This window comes from Drosophila teissieri, chromosome 2R (assembly GCF_016746235.2).
Source record: "Drosophila teissieri strain GT53w chromosome 2R, Prin_Dtei_1.1, whole genome shotgun sequence".
NCBI lineage: Eukaryota > Metazoa > Arthropoda > Insecta > Diptera > Drosophilidae > Drosophila > Drosophila teissieri.
In genome coordinates, this window is record NC_053030.1 from 15919479 (window position 1) to 15936863 (window position 17385).

The 17385-nt window shown below is 45.3% G+C and overlaps 2 protein-coding genes across 7 annotated transcripts in view; one reads left to right on the forward strand and one right to left on the reverse strand.

The window, feature by feature from the left end:
• Positions 1-17385, forward strand: part of LOC122613240 (kazrin) — a 38262-nt gene that overhangs the window by 10512 nt on the left and 10365 nt on the right. For 5 of the 6 annotated variants that reach the window (XM_043787324.1, XM_043787326.1, XM_043787327.1 and 2 more), the window contains exons 2-4: positions 14358-14427; positions 14736-15047; positions 15832-16465. In XM_043787324.1, the coding sequence (XP_043643259.1) occupies positions 14934-15047; positions 15832-16465 (748 nt within the window). In that variant the 5' untranslated portion in view covers positions 14358-14427; positions 14736-14933. Of the gene's footprint in view, positions 1-8207; positions 8335-14357; positions 14428-14735; positions 15048-15831; positions 16466-17385 lie in introns of those variants that run through there. The other variant, XM_043787325.1, reaches the window with a different exon arrangement.
• Positions 12182-12759, reverse strand: LOC122613241. The gene has a single exon (XM_043787331.1). The coding sequence runs from the start codon at positions 12735-12737 to the stop codon at positions 12273-12275; it is 465 nt and encodes a 154-aa protein (XP_043643266.1). The 5' UTR covers positions 12738-12759; the 3' UTR covers positions 12182-12272.

The window sequence follows — 17385 nt, forward strand, 5'->3', positions numbered from 1 at the left end:
AATGTTGTGAGATTTACGAACTTCAATTATAAAAACTAAAAAGTGAGGTAAAACTGAACTGAACAGTGACCGCTGGGTATGTTGCACAGCAAGGGGATTATTTAAATGTCACTTTAATGCAATTGCTCAAGTAACTGCTATAAAAACTATCTAATTAATAATCTCTTTGCACAATGAGCATTAAGCATAAAGATGGAGAAATGCCAGCTTTTCTTGTGGATATAACTACTTAGTTGGCCTTAAGGAAAGACTCGGCAAAACTGCAGCTGCATTTAACTGCAAATTAATTATTGGGTACCTTATGGCTATCAAGTGAAGATCTGCAGAAAAGCCGCATTTCAAATGCAAATGCAGTGGGGAAAACATTCTTAGTTAAAGAAAAACTACTCATTTTCAGCTGCATTTAAGCACCGCTGCTCATGCATTTTGAATGGCGATGACGGAAAAACTTTGTCATTTAATGCCGTCATTCGTATTAGAAGAAAAGCGTTGCAAAAGTTGGAGGAGGAAAAACGCGAGAAGATGGCAGCGAAAACATTTGCTCTTTGTTACCAACAATTGGAAAACACCTGAAAAAAGTTAACTTCTGTTTAAACTTTGTTTTTGGCAAGAAGCCAATTAAAATTCTATGGAACGAATTAGTGTGCAGGCGGCATCTCCATTCCCATTCCCGTTTCCATTCCCATGGCCACCCGCCGCGCACTAATTCACTTTGCAGTTTCATCTCTTAGTTACTTATGCCATCTCTGCCATCCGTGGAAAATAGTTTTCCTGCACTTTCCGCGTCCTTTTTCGGTGGCGGATTACACGGATCTTCGCAAAGTCAGGTGCAGGCGAGCCGGAAAATATATATATATACGATGGATATAGATGGAGGACAGAAAAGGAGCAGACTTATTGCATTACTTACGCTAAATAACCACTTACAAAGTGGTTTTGAGGAAGATGAACTGATCCAGATGGGGTAATGAAGACGGTCATGTTTCTGCTGCTGAACTACTCATTAAAGAAATGCCATAGCATTCACGACCGAATGCCAACAGGTAAAGACGGTCGAGACGCAGTTGGACTTAAGTGAAAATGTTCCGGGCAGAATGCAAATGGAATGCGCCGAAAGACAGGCAAGCGTGCTCGAAATATGCATTCCAATACACAACTGAATCAGCATCCGTATCTGTATGTGTATCTGTATCTTTATCTGTATATGCATCTGCATCTGTAGCTACATCTGCATCTGCGTCTACATCTGCATCGTGGTTAAACAGGCATGCGGAGAGCGAAACATCTCGGCGTGGAAAGCCCGGAAAAATCCTCCTCAGTGAGTTGGTTGTCTGGTTGTCAAGCCTTTGATTGAGTTTCCACTGCCTGAAATTCACATTCAGGGAATCGTTTGCCCTGCTGCGTATTCAAAAAATTTAAGGTCCGTTTATCCGTCTGATTTTTGTTTGTTTTTCCAGCTTAAAGTGCTTGCAGCCGGAATGTTTGTTCATAAAGTGTACATACGTAAATTAAAACAAGAGCCGCAATCAAGTGTTCATGGCTGCAAAATGTGGATACTTCCATAAATGAATAGCAAAACGGGTTCTTTGTTTGTCGATTGTTTGGCCTCTCAAGGCATTCAATTGCCCGTTTTATTAAGTAAGCAAGATATTTCGTACTAAATAATTCAACAATGGCTTTTGAATTTTAAATAAATCTTGAGTGTATATGATGTATTGAACGTCAAGCTGCTTACCCAAAAAAAGGCCGATAAGTTGATTGTGATTTAAAGTTTAATATTCAATGTGGTGCAATAATTATCGCCTATACATTATAATGCGTATGATGAAATTAGAGAATTGTTGCATATTTACCCCACACAAACAGTGCGTACTAGTGTTACGCCTTCTCTTACTATTTCCGTGCTGTCGATTTGCATTTGACTGCACTGCGAATCTGCTGGCAGGCAACTGAGGCTCTGAAATCTAATATGGCAGAAAACCCAATTAAAACGCTGCACAATACAACATCCTGGTTGCTGGATCCTGGATGCTGGGTCGTGGGTCCTGGGTCCTGGAGCAACAAAGGCGGCAGCAGCCACGAATAATTTCTGGGCTGTGGCCCGACAATGTGCATCTGTGCTCAGTCGTCTCGACTTGGAATTGGTCTTGGTCTTGGTCTTGGTTTTGTTTTGCACTTGGAGCTGGCTCCTGGGGGTACGCAATATATTTTTGAAATGCCCGAAACGGATGTAAATTGCCACACTGAGAAACAAGAGTTCGGAAAATGTCCGCTGATGTAAAGCTTTTAAACTGCACTTAGATTCAAGTTATTACTTCCAATTTGATTTAAAATATGTATGCTATATAATGAAACCATTCTCTGAAAATACCCATGTCTCATTCCCGATTTTATTATTTCATTTCAAAGACTCTCACTAATTGAATGCGAATGGCTGGCCTGGTTAGTTTATTGAACACGATGGGCGTGGGGCAGCCATTTGTGAGGGGGTTCGCAAGGGTGTGTTAGCATATGGGTTACTGGTTCAAGCGGGCTGACAAATACTTGCTCAAGTGCTTAGTAAATGCAGGCAGTTCTTTTGTGGGAAAGGAAAGCTTTTAGTGAAAGTGGATGGATGGGAGGGAAGGCGGTATGGAAATGCCAGCTTGAACTTTGATCAATATCAGCAAACTAGCCCCACCCAATTCCCGATTCCCAGTTGCCCCTTTTTCCTTTCTTCCTTGGGTCATAAAGTGCGAGAAGAATGAACTAATCGCTGGTCAGCAATGAAAGGGGCACAAAAAGGGTTCGCTGAAAAGTTATGGCCGCCATATAAAAAGGATGTGGCATGTCGCAGGGTGGCAGTAAGAGGAGGAGTGCATGGTCACACCACACATGTGGCTTTCGTTGCGCTTTCGTGTGACATCTTAAGTGCATACGGGGCTGCAGGTTGCTGCTCCTTCGGATCCCCCGGAACCCCTAGAATCCCCAGAACCTCCGGATGATGCTAAGCCACCGCTTACCGGACTCGCTTTTACGGCTGCAATTTGCCAGACACAAAGCCATCGGAAATCTTTCCCAGTGGGTTTCGCAACGCACTCCCATTTTTTCGTGGTTTACGGCGGCGGAGAGTTTACATTGTTACGTTCCGCGAGGCAAAAGTATTCATAAAGATTAAACGGCGACAAGGAAGCTGCGGATTAGCTGGTGCTACTCACTGGAGAAGAGTGCTTGAAATGGCTTTAAATTTCTATGGGAACAGCTGAAATAAAGGTGCTTCAGACAGAGTCAACATCTTGATTAAATTAAAATAGTTGCCAAAAGAATATCTAAACTTAGTTGGAGAAGTGTGATGTTAAAAGTACTCACAACAAATAATTTAAAAAATATAAAATGAAGTGAATCAAGTAGCTTAAATAATTGAGCAGATAAGCTTGGCAGTTATGAAGTCTCTTCATATTTAGTAATCGTCTTGTGTCATTTCAAATCAATCTTGTGGCATTTCTTATTTTAAGCAATTATGTTTGCAACAAGAGACTCCAATTAGATGGGAAATTTCAACGAAGTGGGTTTTATTGGGTTTAACATCATGGAATTGCTCCATCATACAACTGCTTGCCCATCGTGATCTCTCTGCGTTTTGTTCACTCCAGCGAAGCGTGTTTTTCCAACTCCGTTTTCCCCCTTGAAGTTATTGGGTCCTGCCTCGACTAGTATGACAAAAGTAGCTTAACTTGTTTTTGCTTTTTATTATTTTTTACATCCGAAGAGGAGGATTTATCGATGGCCGTGCCAACTCACACACATACTGTGCCAGGGAGCACGTCCCTTTGCCATAAAAATACGAATATGAGCGAAATATTCTGGCATGAATAAAAAAGCAGGGAACTGAAAAGGAAGGTGGCCTCCTTGCGATATTCCAGTTGATTTGAGACCATGTTGGGTAGTACACGTGAGCCAAAAATGTACAACTCAAAATAAAATAACAACCTAATGATTTTTCATTCGCTGCACAAGTATCGAAATAATACTTATCAATACGATAATCAAAGAAAAGGTTGTGTTAATGGTGATGTTTCAGAAAGTATCTCGGATTTAAGTGAGGACTTTTAACTCAAAATGATATTTTGTTGAAGAACATGTGAGAAGTTTAAAGATGTAAGGAATTTTAATTAACAACTCAAGTTATATTAATGCATACCGAAACCGATTTACCGGTAAGCAATTTCATGCAACTGCGGCACGCAACTCGAGGACAATGTGAACCGGAACCCGAGAGTCCTTTCAGCATTTGGCAAATTCGCCAGCGTTAATTGGTGGGCGTGGCCAGGTGGCCAACTGAAATTGAAATTGAAACTGGCGCTGATTATCTGGTCGACCGCCGCTGGAACACGTCCGTCTGCCACCCACTTGGCATGGGTTTGGGGCAATAAAAACTTATTAAGCGATGCTGGGTACGCGGCACTCGCAACTTGCCATAAAACCCGGACAGCATGGGGAAGCCCCAAAAAACGAGGACCACCAGCAGGGAGGAGGGAAGAGGGGAGAGGGGGGTAATCGGGATGGGAGGGCCAAAAGGATAAATGGAGAAACATTTGGCAGAAATGTGTCGTTGCCTTGGGGCAGGACCGTAATAAAAACGGAGGAATAAAACGGAATACAAGTATAAAAAATGCGCATACGCCGCATTGGCTTCGCCTGCCTTATAATAGACATTAATAATATATCGTTGCTTCCGCTCCAGACTCCTTCTCATCCGATTGCAGTGGCAAGTGCGATAAACCGTTTAGCAACATCCGGAGCCGGAAAGCGAGAGAACAAGCACCATAGTCGAGTGTCGCGACTATTGTATACCGCTTACTTAAATAGATGGATTGAGCTGCAAAAGCAGTACAGTAGAAATTGAATGCCTTAGCATTCCAATGAGCTTAGTCTTAAGAATCAGTTTTTTGCAATGACATGCTTTTCAACGAAACATTTCAACTAGTATACACTCTTACTCAACAAGTAAAGGGTATACAAAGGAGGAAATAGTGTAAAGCACACTCCTAGCGAAATTGCAGAATTGCGAAATGGCTGCCCTGACCATCCACTTCGTATCTCTGGACATTTACATACTAATTCGATTCATTACAGTCCCCTGGCTGGGATCTTAATTGAGGTAATCAATGCATCTGTAAGCTGATTTAGGTTGAGTGGTTTCTTTGGACCCCAATCGGCTTAAAATTCAATGCATTTTCAATTCAATGGCATTTCGCATCTGGCCATCCTTGAACTCCGATCGAATTCAGTAACAAGAAACGTATAAGAAGTACACGCAAATATTTTGCAATGAGATATTCGCTCATATGCACACAATGGTCGAGCAGCAACAAAGGCTTCAAAAAAGTATTGGGAAAACTTTGGCGACGTCTCCCAAAGCATCCCATCCCACTCCTCACACTTTCCACTTTCCATCTGGTAACTTTGTGCAGTGCCATCTGCGGAAAAGTTTATTGCGATAAATGAAAATAGGAAGCGCACAACGAACAGTTACAACAAGATGTTGAAATAAGTTGTCAAGCCAACGCATCCGGCTGTTTTATGTATTTTCTACTCTTTTCCACTTTTTTCCTGTATTTTTTGTCTGCCTCTCTGGGCGTGTATAGTTTTCCACTTGTCTGACTGCGGCGGCTGTCGGCGATAAGCGCAAGGCATTGATAAACATCCCCATTCTACGCGACACCGCAACTCCGTTTCTTTCGCAGCTCGGCTGCTTCATGTTCGCCCCCCTTTTTGGTGGGGACGAAGTGGATGTCAGGCGGTGACAATGGCCATGCCGTGCCCACAATTGGTTTGCTTGACAAAACGACTGGCCTGGTATTGTAATACACCTAAAAAAAATCGTAACCTTACTGCTTACCTTACCTTAAATTGAAACTGCTGTGATATGTTCTTTATATCATATTATGTGGAAGCCTGTACAAATTATTCCTTATCTGCTCCTAATGCAATCCTAGTCTCTTCTCTCACTGCATTGAAATCGCTCAATTCTTAAGGTTGAGGTCGTCGTAGTTGATTTTCCGCAGCTCTGCAGGCGGCAGCTTGGAAAAGTGTACCAGGGGGGTTAATGGGAAAACGGGTAAATGGGGAGTTTTGGGGGGGCGGCGACTGTCAGTGGGACACTTGGCTGTCAATGGCAGTTGAGTTACGACAAAGGGGAAGAATTGCATGGCAGAGCCGCATCCTTCGGCTTCCGAGGCTTGTGGAATTTTTCACGCGTCACCTGTGGCAGATAGTGCTGCTCCTGCTGCCTCTTCTCGGCGGGAAGTCTTCTGTCTTGGCTTTGCAAAGGGGGAGGGGGAGCAAAAGGGTGCCATTTATCCTAGGCCTCTTCCGATGGAGTGAAGGAGTCGAGTTGAATGAACTAGCACCGTAATCGATGCGCCTCCATGTGTGCGCTTGTTCTGCAGTCATTGTTCGGGATATCAGATACACATATATCCTGCCACCGATGGCGGCGTCTGCCAGGAGAGGCACTCAAAAAAAAGGCAGCAGGATAGGCCCAACATCACAGCAGCCGCTTGACATTCATTTGATAACATTTTATTAGCATCAGATGATGGCGGTTATCTCGTGACTGCACTTCACATTTCCGCAGGCAGACAGATGGCAACCACAATGATTGTCAGTCAAAATAAAGACAAACAGTGGCCGTGTCCATGAGTTCCTGGATGCGAGGCGTTCGAAGGGTATGGCAGGATAATATAGGATATATCGCACCGATTCAGTCAGGTGCAAAGCCCTCTACGTGGCAGCGGCTAGTCACGTCTGCCACTTGTGCTTATGAATGACACTACACTCGCCGCCATGAGCGGTAAGGGGATTTGCCCGGTTCAAGTCCTGTGAGTACAGGATAATGCACTGCAATGGCGCTCACTCGGATTACTCCGCCCATACACGCTGATATGGCAATCGAATCCGCTTTGAATTGCATAGTTGTGATGCGGGAAAATGGGTTTGCTTATCGCTGCCATGTGAAGGTAGTTTCGAAAGGCAAACGATTGAATTAAATGGAAAATAGAATTACTAAATATGAAACTCAATTTTAGACAAAAATATGAAGCAGAAAGACATCAGCAAGCCATTTTTATTACAGCTGTCGGAATTGTTGAGACTTTTCAAACTCAATTAAATCATTTAGACTTTAAATGAAAATACCATTTTCGTTACCAATGTAAATGAATGTAAAGAGCACAATGATATCAATTTTCATAGTGATTTGTTTGGCAGAAATATTGTGCACATGTTCATAACGTATTTTTACATTACTTTGAGCACTTCCTGTTAGGATCATATTACACATTTTCGACTCAACTACTTTCGATGCCATTGTGAATTTTTCCCTCAAATGATAGTGTACAGTCAGATTGTTTTACACTGCAGACTGCAGTTGTCGTTGGCAACCTCAAAGTGTGCAAATTCCCCACAACTCCAAGCCCATTTATTGTTTTGGGGCTTCTCATAACTTAAAATAGTAACTCTCCTGCTGTCGCAAGCACTTGCAACCACTGACATTTTTGGTCCTGAGATATTTCATTAGAGTAAAATCGTGTTCTGTGGCCTCAACCACACGGTCTGCAAATGGTTTCAGCCAAGTTAAATTGCGGGGAAAATGTGTTGTGGCGTCCGAACAAAGTACAATTTATTTTGCTGATTAATTGAAAACGGAGGCGGTGTCACTGCGATTCAGTGCTGCTTGACCTTCGTTTTGGGAGCGGTGGAGCAACAAGGACTCGCAAGGATTCTTGCGGGATGTTCGGATGGAAAACGTAAACAAACACTTGTCCAAGGCTAGGTCGGGTTTTTCGAGAGATCCTTGCTGGTTATTTATTCTCCAGCGTTTCTGTGAGCTTTTGCCAATGCGCAGGAGCGCAATTCGCGCTCTCTTATCCTTTTTCCCCATCTAGCTGTGCTCAAGCTTTCGTGACGTCACAGGGACGCCGCCGCCAAAAACGGCACTCGAGCCAAATGCCAAGGACTCGAGCTCAGTGCCATTCGAGAGATTCGCCAAGTGAGACGTTGCAAGCGCCAGAATTATTCCCCACATGTCCTGCGGTCGCTCTCTCTCTCTCTCGCTCTCTCTTTCTCCGTCTGTCCTGCTCTCTACGCGGAGAGTGTGTGCGTGTGTGTGTTTCAATAAAGTCAACAAGAGCATAGCCGAAAAAACTTTCAACCAAAGCGTGTCCAACAAATTAGAAAGCTAGAAAACCAAAAAAAATAAAGAAAAAAAAAGAAAATAAAAGAAACCAACATTGACTTCAACTGTTGGCCACGTGGTGTGTGGCCTTCTTGTTTTTCCAGTCAGCAAACGAGGTAAATTTTTCCGAAAACAAACAGACAGACGCAGCATCGCCGAAAACAAGAAAAGCTGAAGCGGAAAACAATCGAATTTTCGGGGGGAAAACCACCGCCAGTGAAATTCGGTCAATATTTGTGCGAGTGTGCGTGGAGCAGGGAAATTTTTTTGAAACTTGTGTGTCACTGTTTTTGTTGTCGTTTCTGTGCGCAAATAAAGAGGAAAACCAACGAGCAGGCGAATAGGGAAAAATCTAAATCTGTGTCAGTCGCAGTTACGCACTATCTCATTTGGGAATTTCTGGCCGCTTGGGCCAGAATTTGAATGAATGAATTTATCAAAGTGTTTGCACGCATTTTTAAACCGATTTGCGCCTGTGCAAGTCTTTATTAATTTCCTCGTGGTGTTCCTACTAATGACAACACACCCGTAATTGTTGCCAGACACGACGGTCATTTGACTGCACAGAGCGAAAATGCAGGAACCAGTTCATGAACAAAAGAGGCTTCTTTCCAGTACATTCAAAAGGAGCACTTTAAGTCATAACTTTAACTTGCTGCTGCGTGGTGGTTTTGAGTTTTTCAAGAAATCAAAGCCATATGGGTCAAAAGTATGCCACCTGGCTGAATAAATCAAAAGGGACCGGCAGAGAGCCGCGGGCGGTAAATGTTGCATATTACGTGAGTTTTTACCACAACCATACGTTACGCATACGCCATGTGGGCCCCCTTCGAAGGCAGCGGGGGCTACCAACAGTGCGTCGCGTAATAAATAGCACGACAATAACTCACTGCGCCCAGGAGGGGGGTGGAAGTGGTGGGGAGTGGGGATTGGGGCCCAAAGAAGGGGTAACCGGCCAGAACGGGGTCGGCTTGTGACCAGGAAAGTCGCAAACTGAAAGCTATTAAGCCGAACGACTTAAAGACTTTTGCTACCCACCTCCGGGGACGCTTTCCTCCTGCGACCGCCTCAATTTACCCTCTCTTCAAACCAAACCACACTCAGCCACACACACCCACACACACACACTTCCGTTTCCTGTGACAAGGAGCAACAACGAAAACTCACTTAGCCATGCTGCCTCAGCCTCTATGTGCGCCAGACTCACTTGACATGCTCTTAATACCAAATAAAAAACAAGAGCTCAAGGACGCTGAGAAAACACTCCGTTCCACTTTTTGCACTGCGAGTAAGGCCAAAACCCCTCACCCCCCAACCACTCCGTCATGTGTACATTTTTAATGTTGCCAAGACCCCCAAATGTAGGTTATCAAATTGTGTTCAAGTTGTCTTCGCCAAAAGCGCCGGAGAAAAAGTTTCACCGCTCGCCGTTTCCCCGGTTGGAAAACATTTTAAATGATTTTGTTGTCGGCGGTTGGTTGTTTTTCCTCGTATTTCCCCCCCTCGACGCCTCCTGCCAATTGGGTCAAGCATTTACATTTCACGCCTAGCGAAAAACTCAGCTTGAACTATGCACTTCCCCCCACCAAATCCCCAATCCCCATCCCCAGCCGCTGTGTTATACAAGCTCTCCACTGCGTTCGGTAGTGGTGCATCTATTTAGTCAAATTAAAAACACAAATTCAACTCTGCTCTGCCGGCTGCCACTAATTAATTGCAAACTAAATGAGTTTCTCGGCATAAAACTTTATCCACAGCAAAGCTGATTGCTGTCAGTTTTGCGGCAAACGGCGGAGAATGCTGGTAGAAGCGATGGTAGATTGCAGCGAAATCGCTTGGCAAACACAACAGGGGCGTAGATGGTTTATAAGGCTCCCCAATTCCGAGGAGCAGCCCCAGCTCAAATTGTAATTGGTGCAGCTCCCACACACCACACATTCCACTCGCTCCATTGAAGTTGGCTTCTGCCGGCTGAGAAACGGGGCGAAAGCAGCGAGTCATACAGGAAATTAGGGCTAAAAGCAAGTGTAAAACGGTCAGCGCACTGAAAACTTTCCAACTTTCTAACCTCAAAGGGTGGGTCTTTTGAGCAAAAAAAAAATATTGGAAAAATTCCAACTTTAGACCGCTAAAGCATACAAGTATGTGCATGGAATTACTCAGAAAAGTGCATTCCACTTAAACTGCTTTCTGATGGATAAGTAATTTTACACCTAGCTGCTAAATTCAGTCAAATCAAGTTATTAAACATATGTTACGTGACTTAGGCAGTATTATGCCAAAATGTTTTTTAGAGAAGGTCATTGCAATTCTGCTCTCTGACATTCCCCTTAAGTGGCTAGCTGGGTTAGTCATCAGGTTATGAGTCACACAGCAGGATATGCAGGGCAATGAAGTTAGCCTTTCGGAAGTGAAGTGTTCGCTTGCAGGTAATCGAATTGAAAGCTGGCTAGCAGACGGCATCCGAGCTCAGCCAGCTGAGCCAGCTCAGACAGTCGAGTTCAGATGGACAGGACCTTAATGATGGATGTCGGGATGGACGGGATGGACGGGATGGACAGGATGACCAGTCACTCATTTGGCAGGGCACTGAGCCATTAAATTCCCCACTTGGCGACTTGGCGTGTGCGGCGGATTGGATTTCGATGGCTGCCCGTGGCGTAAATCTGTTAATTCAACTTATTAATTTTCATTGAATTTCTCCCGGTCGCCACTGTCACTGTCACTGTCTCTGTCACTATCACTGCCAATGTCAATTGTCATCGAGTTGTGGCGCCCTGGGGTGGACATGGACATTATGGCACTTTGGGGCGTGCTCGTTGGTCTGTGGTTTGTGCAATCAAGTCGCTTCAAATGATTTGGCTCAGCACAAATATGGAATTAATTTGCATGCACTTTGTAGGCCGATTCTCAATCGATATGCCAAAACTTATTGGCCATTTGTACACGGCAAATTCATTTAAATCCTTTTCATCTCAAGCCTGTGATTTATTTAGATACTGAGCTCCGGGTTTCATAGAATGATAAATTAATAAATGTGTGTATTGAATCAGAGGCAATGGCAATAAATTTCAAATATTTTTCATCCAGTTTTAAGAACGAAAGCCACAGACGCTCACATACGCACACACACACACATGGGACCCCAATAAAAACCAATTTATGAAGCATACTTCTCAGGGCAATCGCCTGCCCCCAAACACACACAGAGACACACACTGAGGCACACACAGAGGCACACACATTGAAAGCCCAAGAGCTTAATTGAATGCGAAGGCAACTGCATAAGGAGCGTCACCAGCAGGCCACAAATCAAATAAGTTGGGCGAAAACAGGTCAAGTGCTCAGCCTGAACTTCAAGTTGGAGGATGCAGGGAGCTGGATGATGGGTGCTGGATGCTGGGTGCTGCTAACTGGAAGCAAGATGCTCCTGGACAAAGGGAAAGCACTTAGTTGGCCACCGGCAACACGCTCCTTTGACTCGTGATGTGTGTGTAGCCAAACAAATATATGTATGTACACACGCTCCTGCTGACTTGCAGTTGAGTGCACATAATCGGGATCTGGCTTTCGGAAAGCAGCAGAAGCGGGTGGGAGCAGGGAGAGGGGAGCAAACTCTATGAAAATCCTTTCAATTCGCCACCCACTTTCTACTTGACGAGTAGAAAGTCCCCGGGGCGGCGGCTAATTTGTTCTGCTTCGACACAAATTGTAACTAATTTTCCGTACTCAACTTTCTGCCTTCATTCCAATGCAAATTGCCGGACAACCTGGACAAACTTAAAGCCCTAAAAGTTAACTATAAAAACGCATCATGGGCATGTTGGAAAGTTGACAAGCGATTTTCTGCAACTATGTCGATGGCAGACTTGCTCGAGAAGTGGAAGTTCGACAAGCGCGCTGCGACAGGCAAAACTTTCTAAGCGGAAAATGGTGTCTTCCATACACAAAGGAAAAAGTCTGTTTTCTGTGATATTCTATTTTATTATGCCTTCTGAACTTCTTTGAACTCGTTTCCATTTCCAATTTTAAGAACTGCGATGATATTCATAGCCTACTTCTGAATTTTGCCCCAAAATCGCGAAATAGTGCTGGCGTTCTGTGCCTCGTAGAGATGGGTGAGTTTCCGGAGGAGCTTCTCCTGCTTGGCCTCATCCTTGCGCACCTGAACCTTGAGGTTGTGATCGCTGAGGTTCCTCAGACGCTGCGAGATCTGGGCCGTCCGCTGGCGCACATGCTCGTCCATGTCGCGAGTGATGCGATCCCGGGAGTCCAGCCAACTTTGGGTGGTTTGCCGCTGGTGGCGATCCGTGATCAGCGCCACTCGCGCCAGCCGCACGGAGAGCTGCTCCACCTTTTGCTCGCCCAGCCAACTGCGTCGCTCCGCCGCCTCCTCCAGACGCTCCTCCTGGGGGCGTGGCGCAAGTGGGCGGTACTTGCGGTGCAGTCCACTGGGAGGGGCACTCCTCACAGGATCCTCCAGGTGCACGTAGAAGGCCGATTGGTTGAGATTGCTCATAATTTGGGAAAATATACTAATGTACATAAATTTAAAAGCTAACTGGGGGCTTTATAAAAGATTTCAAAATACAACTATTTAAGCAGAAAACTGCACATTGCAAGTACGAAGTGATTTATATTGGAACTTTAGTAAGTACATAAGAAGAAATCACGAACATTTTAATTACCTCTCTGTCGGCATAATCCAGCAACAAGCCCATAGCAACGGGCAGCAATAGGTTTTCATCCGAAAAAGCAGTGAAATTTGAACACAGACAGTTTAAAAAGCATGTTAGCAGTACATGTATATGCCGTAGACCCCTTTGGGTTTTGCCCCCCAGCCAGGAGGACCTCATCTATCTGCGGCCTGTGCTGTCAGTGTGCAACATAAATACCTATTCAGTGCGCCAACAACGGGGCAACTTTGGCCAACTTCATCTGTGTTCGTGGCACGGATGTAACGCAAAAGTTGCTTGTTATTATTATGATTAAAGTTTGTGCTACTAGTGTGGCCCACACCACATTAGTGTGGCTGCCTGCCACGCCCCCTCAAGCCGCCTGTCCGCCCCCTTGTTTTACCACCTGGCTTTGCTGCTTTAATATAAATGTTTGTGGTTTCGTCGTCAAGGTGCTCGGCAATCGGCTTTAACTGTGGCGTCGGTCGCTTCTGTTGGCCCAAGCCCAACGTACATATAAGTATGTATATACATATGTATATTCGTAAACATTCACATGTGCAGAGGGTCTCTATCGCTCGACCCCAAGCATCCATTCGGATCATGGGTTTTCCGGGGGATGGCGAGAAAAAACATAAAGCCAAAACATGACCGCAACATATTTTGCTGGTCATCCTTTGTCGTAGTGGTCTTAAAGCGGATTAAACTTAAAGTATTTGCGTGGAAAGGGGCTTGTTTTTGGGGGAAACCAAAGGATCATATAGCAAACATTACATATGACAAGCGATACTAGTATTATTTTATCTTGTGCAGCATTTTATTTATATGTGTCTATAAGTAATTTCCGATCTCCAGTTCTTTTCTAGCACCCTCCTGTTAGCTCTGTGAATTTTTATGATTTTTTTCTTTTTTTTCGACATGATTTCGACACTATGACCCTTTGCTGTGCTGGTTTATTTGTTGGTCAAACTGCAAAAGTGCATGTCATGTCACCTTTGCTTCTCAACCAGTTGAAGTTACGAGTACCTTGTGGGGTTGTTTGGCGCCCTGTGTCGCATGCTTCATGCCCAGTTAACAGCTGTCACTCCGCCCCACTGAGAATCCACTCCGAGTTGCGAGCCTGAGCCCTGTAATTTAACTTTTTCCTTAGGAACAGCTGCCTGCAGTGACAACTGGGGCAGGAGAACTACTGTGAACTGCAAACTGCAAACTGCGAACTGTGAACTGCAAACTGCGAACTGCGAACTGAGCGTTGGCATGCAATGGCGGTGGAAAAAAGCAGTGGCAATGGAGGTTTATGGCTGGTGTTGGCCTACATTGAAACAGCTAAGCCCGACCGACTCAGTACTCGGTTTTTATGGCCATTTTGTGGGCAGACCCAAATTAGTTGAGCTGCCAACGGAAATCGCTGCACATCCACAACGCGTTGACTGATACAAACTTCCATTTCTCTTTACTTGCAGGACAACTCGTAATTGAATGGCAGATTGGCAGATTGAACGGCGAGGAAGTTAAAGGGACAGCCAGCTTAGAGTACGTATTGTCCGGCGTTTTTAGGACTCAAGCCAGAGAAACCAATATCACCAACATTAGCCTAGATAAAATATTCAGTTGTGCTGCAGAAATCATTTCCTTAGAAATGTGACAAGTAATGTTGAGTTTCCAATAATTTAAAATGGTGATTAAAAGTAGAGAAAAGAGGGAAGTAGCATTAAATATATAGCTGCCTACTTTTATGCACCTTTAAAAATAATTTCAAATTCACTGTGACCAGCTGAGAGATTGTAGTTTGAATGCCGAGTGAATTGCAACTAACTCTGTTTACCTTTTTCTCTGTGTAGGCATAGGTCAGAATGTTTGAGAGTCGCTTAGTTCAGAGTGGTGGCAGTTGAGGCGCCCAGAAGAAAGCCCCACAACGTCCTTCCCGCCCACGCGCACGCCCCCTCTTTTTGGCCAGTGGGTTGGTGTGTGTGTGTGTGCTATAGCCAGAGTGTTTGTGAGTGTGTGTGCGATAGGTGCTTGCGTTGGTGGTGGTTAGCATGCAAATCAACGGTCTAGCTGCCGGACCCACGATGGCAGCCTCCGAGCCACCAGAGCCCCCGCCGCGCAATCCGGACCGCATAAACGCCTCGCTGCACAAGCTGGGCGAATCCGTAAGTACAATCCGAATGCACCACCCCCTCGCTCTCCTCGCTCTCCTCGCTCTCCTCGCTCCCTCGCTCCCCTGCTAGCCATCCTAGATAGCAGATTTTTCAAATCCAACCAACCACCCGCACCACCAAACAAGAAATTCACTTGATGTTTCACCTAATTGGGCCACATTCATTTGCTTGGGAACAGCCTGCATGCCACGGCATCCACTCTTACCCACCCAACTCCCCTCTTTTTTGGCGCACCACTTCATCTCGCTCCAGTGCTCTCGATCACAAACCAATTGAAATCTCGACCCAAAATTACCCATTCTGCATCCCCCACCGACTCGTTGACAACTTCGGGCTCTGTATTGTATATGCATAGTAGACTTCTCTTTAGCTATCTTCCCGTGCTATCTGATTCTTGCTATTGCTAGGCTACATTTCTTAAGCATCTTCTTGCCGCTTTTGCAAAATCGAATTTCACAAATTTATTCATATTTATTCGGATCTACTCAAATATGCTTCAAATAACGTAGAAATGCCTTTTAATCTAATCAGAAGCTTAAGCTCAAAACAAAAGCTTTAGCAGAATAATTGTTATTTTAATAATAAACACTATTCTTCAATGAAATAAGATTAAATGCATCTCTCAAAGAATCAAATAAATTATGAAAGGATTTTGCAAAGTGGACTTGGCATAAGCACACGATTTTCTCTTCTCTCTTAGCAAATGTTTTCCCACTTAGAATCTGATTATTTTGAGTAATTAAGCATGTGTTGAAATGCTTTAAACCCCTTGCAGAAAGTAGCCAAATCCCTGGACACCTCGGTGACGACGGGACTGAAGGAGAAAGCCGCATCCGTGAACAACAACAAGCCCATAAGACCGCTCCTATCGCTGGACAGCTCGGTGACGGCATCGACATCCTCGGGAGCAGCAGGAGCAACAGGAGCAGCAGGAGCAACAGGCTCCGGTGGTGGCGGAGGTGCACCAGCCAAGCCATCACCTTTGGTCCTGGCCTCCTCCAAGCGCGACCTCACGCCCAGCAACGAGAGCAGCTCGTCGCCGTCCAGTTCGAATGGCAGCAACCAGACCCTCACCCCACCCATGACCGCTGATAATCAGCCGCTCCAGCAGCAGTTACAGCACCACCAGCACAGGAGTCCTGCGTATCCTGGCAAGTCAGCAGAAGCCGCAGGAGGAGTGCCTCAGCAGCAACAGCAGCACCAGCAGCAGCATCAGCAGCAATTGCCGAATGGCATCGGCAGCAGCCACTGCAACAGCAACAGCAACAGCAACGGCAGCAGCAGCACTTGCAACACCGGCACAGCCATGATCCATGCGAATAACTCGAATTTAATTGCCGCTGGTCACTTGGCACAGGCAGCCGGCCCCGCCCACAACGCCCCCTCCAGCGGCAGTGCACTCAATGCCGGTAAGTGTGCGGGGGAAAGGGGGGCTTCAGTTGCAGGGGTGTATGTGTACACGGGGAGAAATCGTAGCTGAAATGAAATATAGGATAGTTCCTTTATGGATGGTAATGACTTATATAGATCTAATGCAGCATTTTCTTTATGATAGGACTTAATACCTTTTCGTTTTAAATTGTTGAACTTAAATTTAGTTACAGTGTGTGGATTTGATTTGGCGCTCAGTGTATGCAAATGCATTTGTAATGTGTAAACGTGCAGCGCGGGGGGGTGAGAGCAGGGGGAGCAATCAGCAGATTGCTGCGGGCAAAGAAAGGAGAAGCTCCGGGGGAAAGGAGGGGTGGAGGGGCATGGGGCAAGGATCTTTGCGGCATGAATGAACAAATGCTGGCCACTGTGAGAATGCCAAATGCGTAGCGGCCAGAAAGGAATTAAATCAGCGCTCCTGATTGAATCCTTTCAACCTGCACGCTGATTTAATTCCATCTGCCGGCTGCGTAAAATATGACATCGCATTTGTTTTGTTTCACTGCCATTGCTAAAGTATTTGGCAACAAATTAAATGTTGTCCTGTGGTTGCAAGCTACCAGTGGCAACCAGAGGTAGGAGACACAAGCCACAAGCCGCAGCAGAACAACACAACTAGGACCGCAGGACGAGGATGCAGTGGTGGTGGCTTAGGTATTGCAGCCAGGGATGTGGCACGGGCATAGAGTGCCTTTTTTGCTCTCGCTCTGTTGGCTGGGCCAACGCATCAGATTATATCAGAATGGCAAAGTGATGCACACTTCAAAAATCTGACAAATGGATGGTAATGGCCTTCGTCCGTTCGTCGGAGATACAAGCACCATCTCCCCCATTTGCCCATCTCATCCATCTGGCCATCTCACCCATCAGCCCATCTGGTCGTCCAGGAGCTCTGACC

Bases quoted from the DNA above. Each gene is read 5' to 3' on its own strand.
- LOC122613241 (XM_043787331.1), bottom strand. From the start codon at position 12,737: ATGAGCAATCTCAACCAATCGGCCTTCTACGTGCACCTGGAGGATCCT.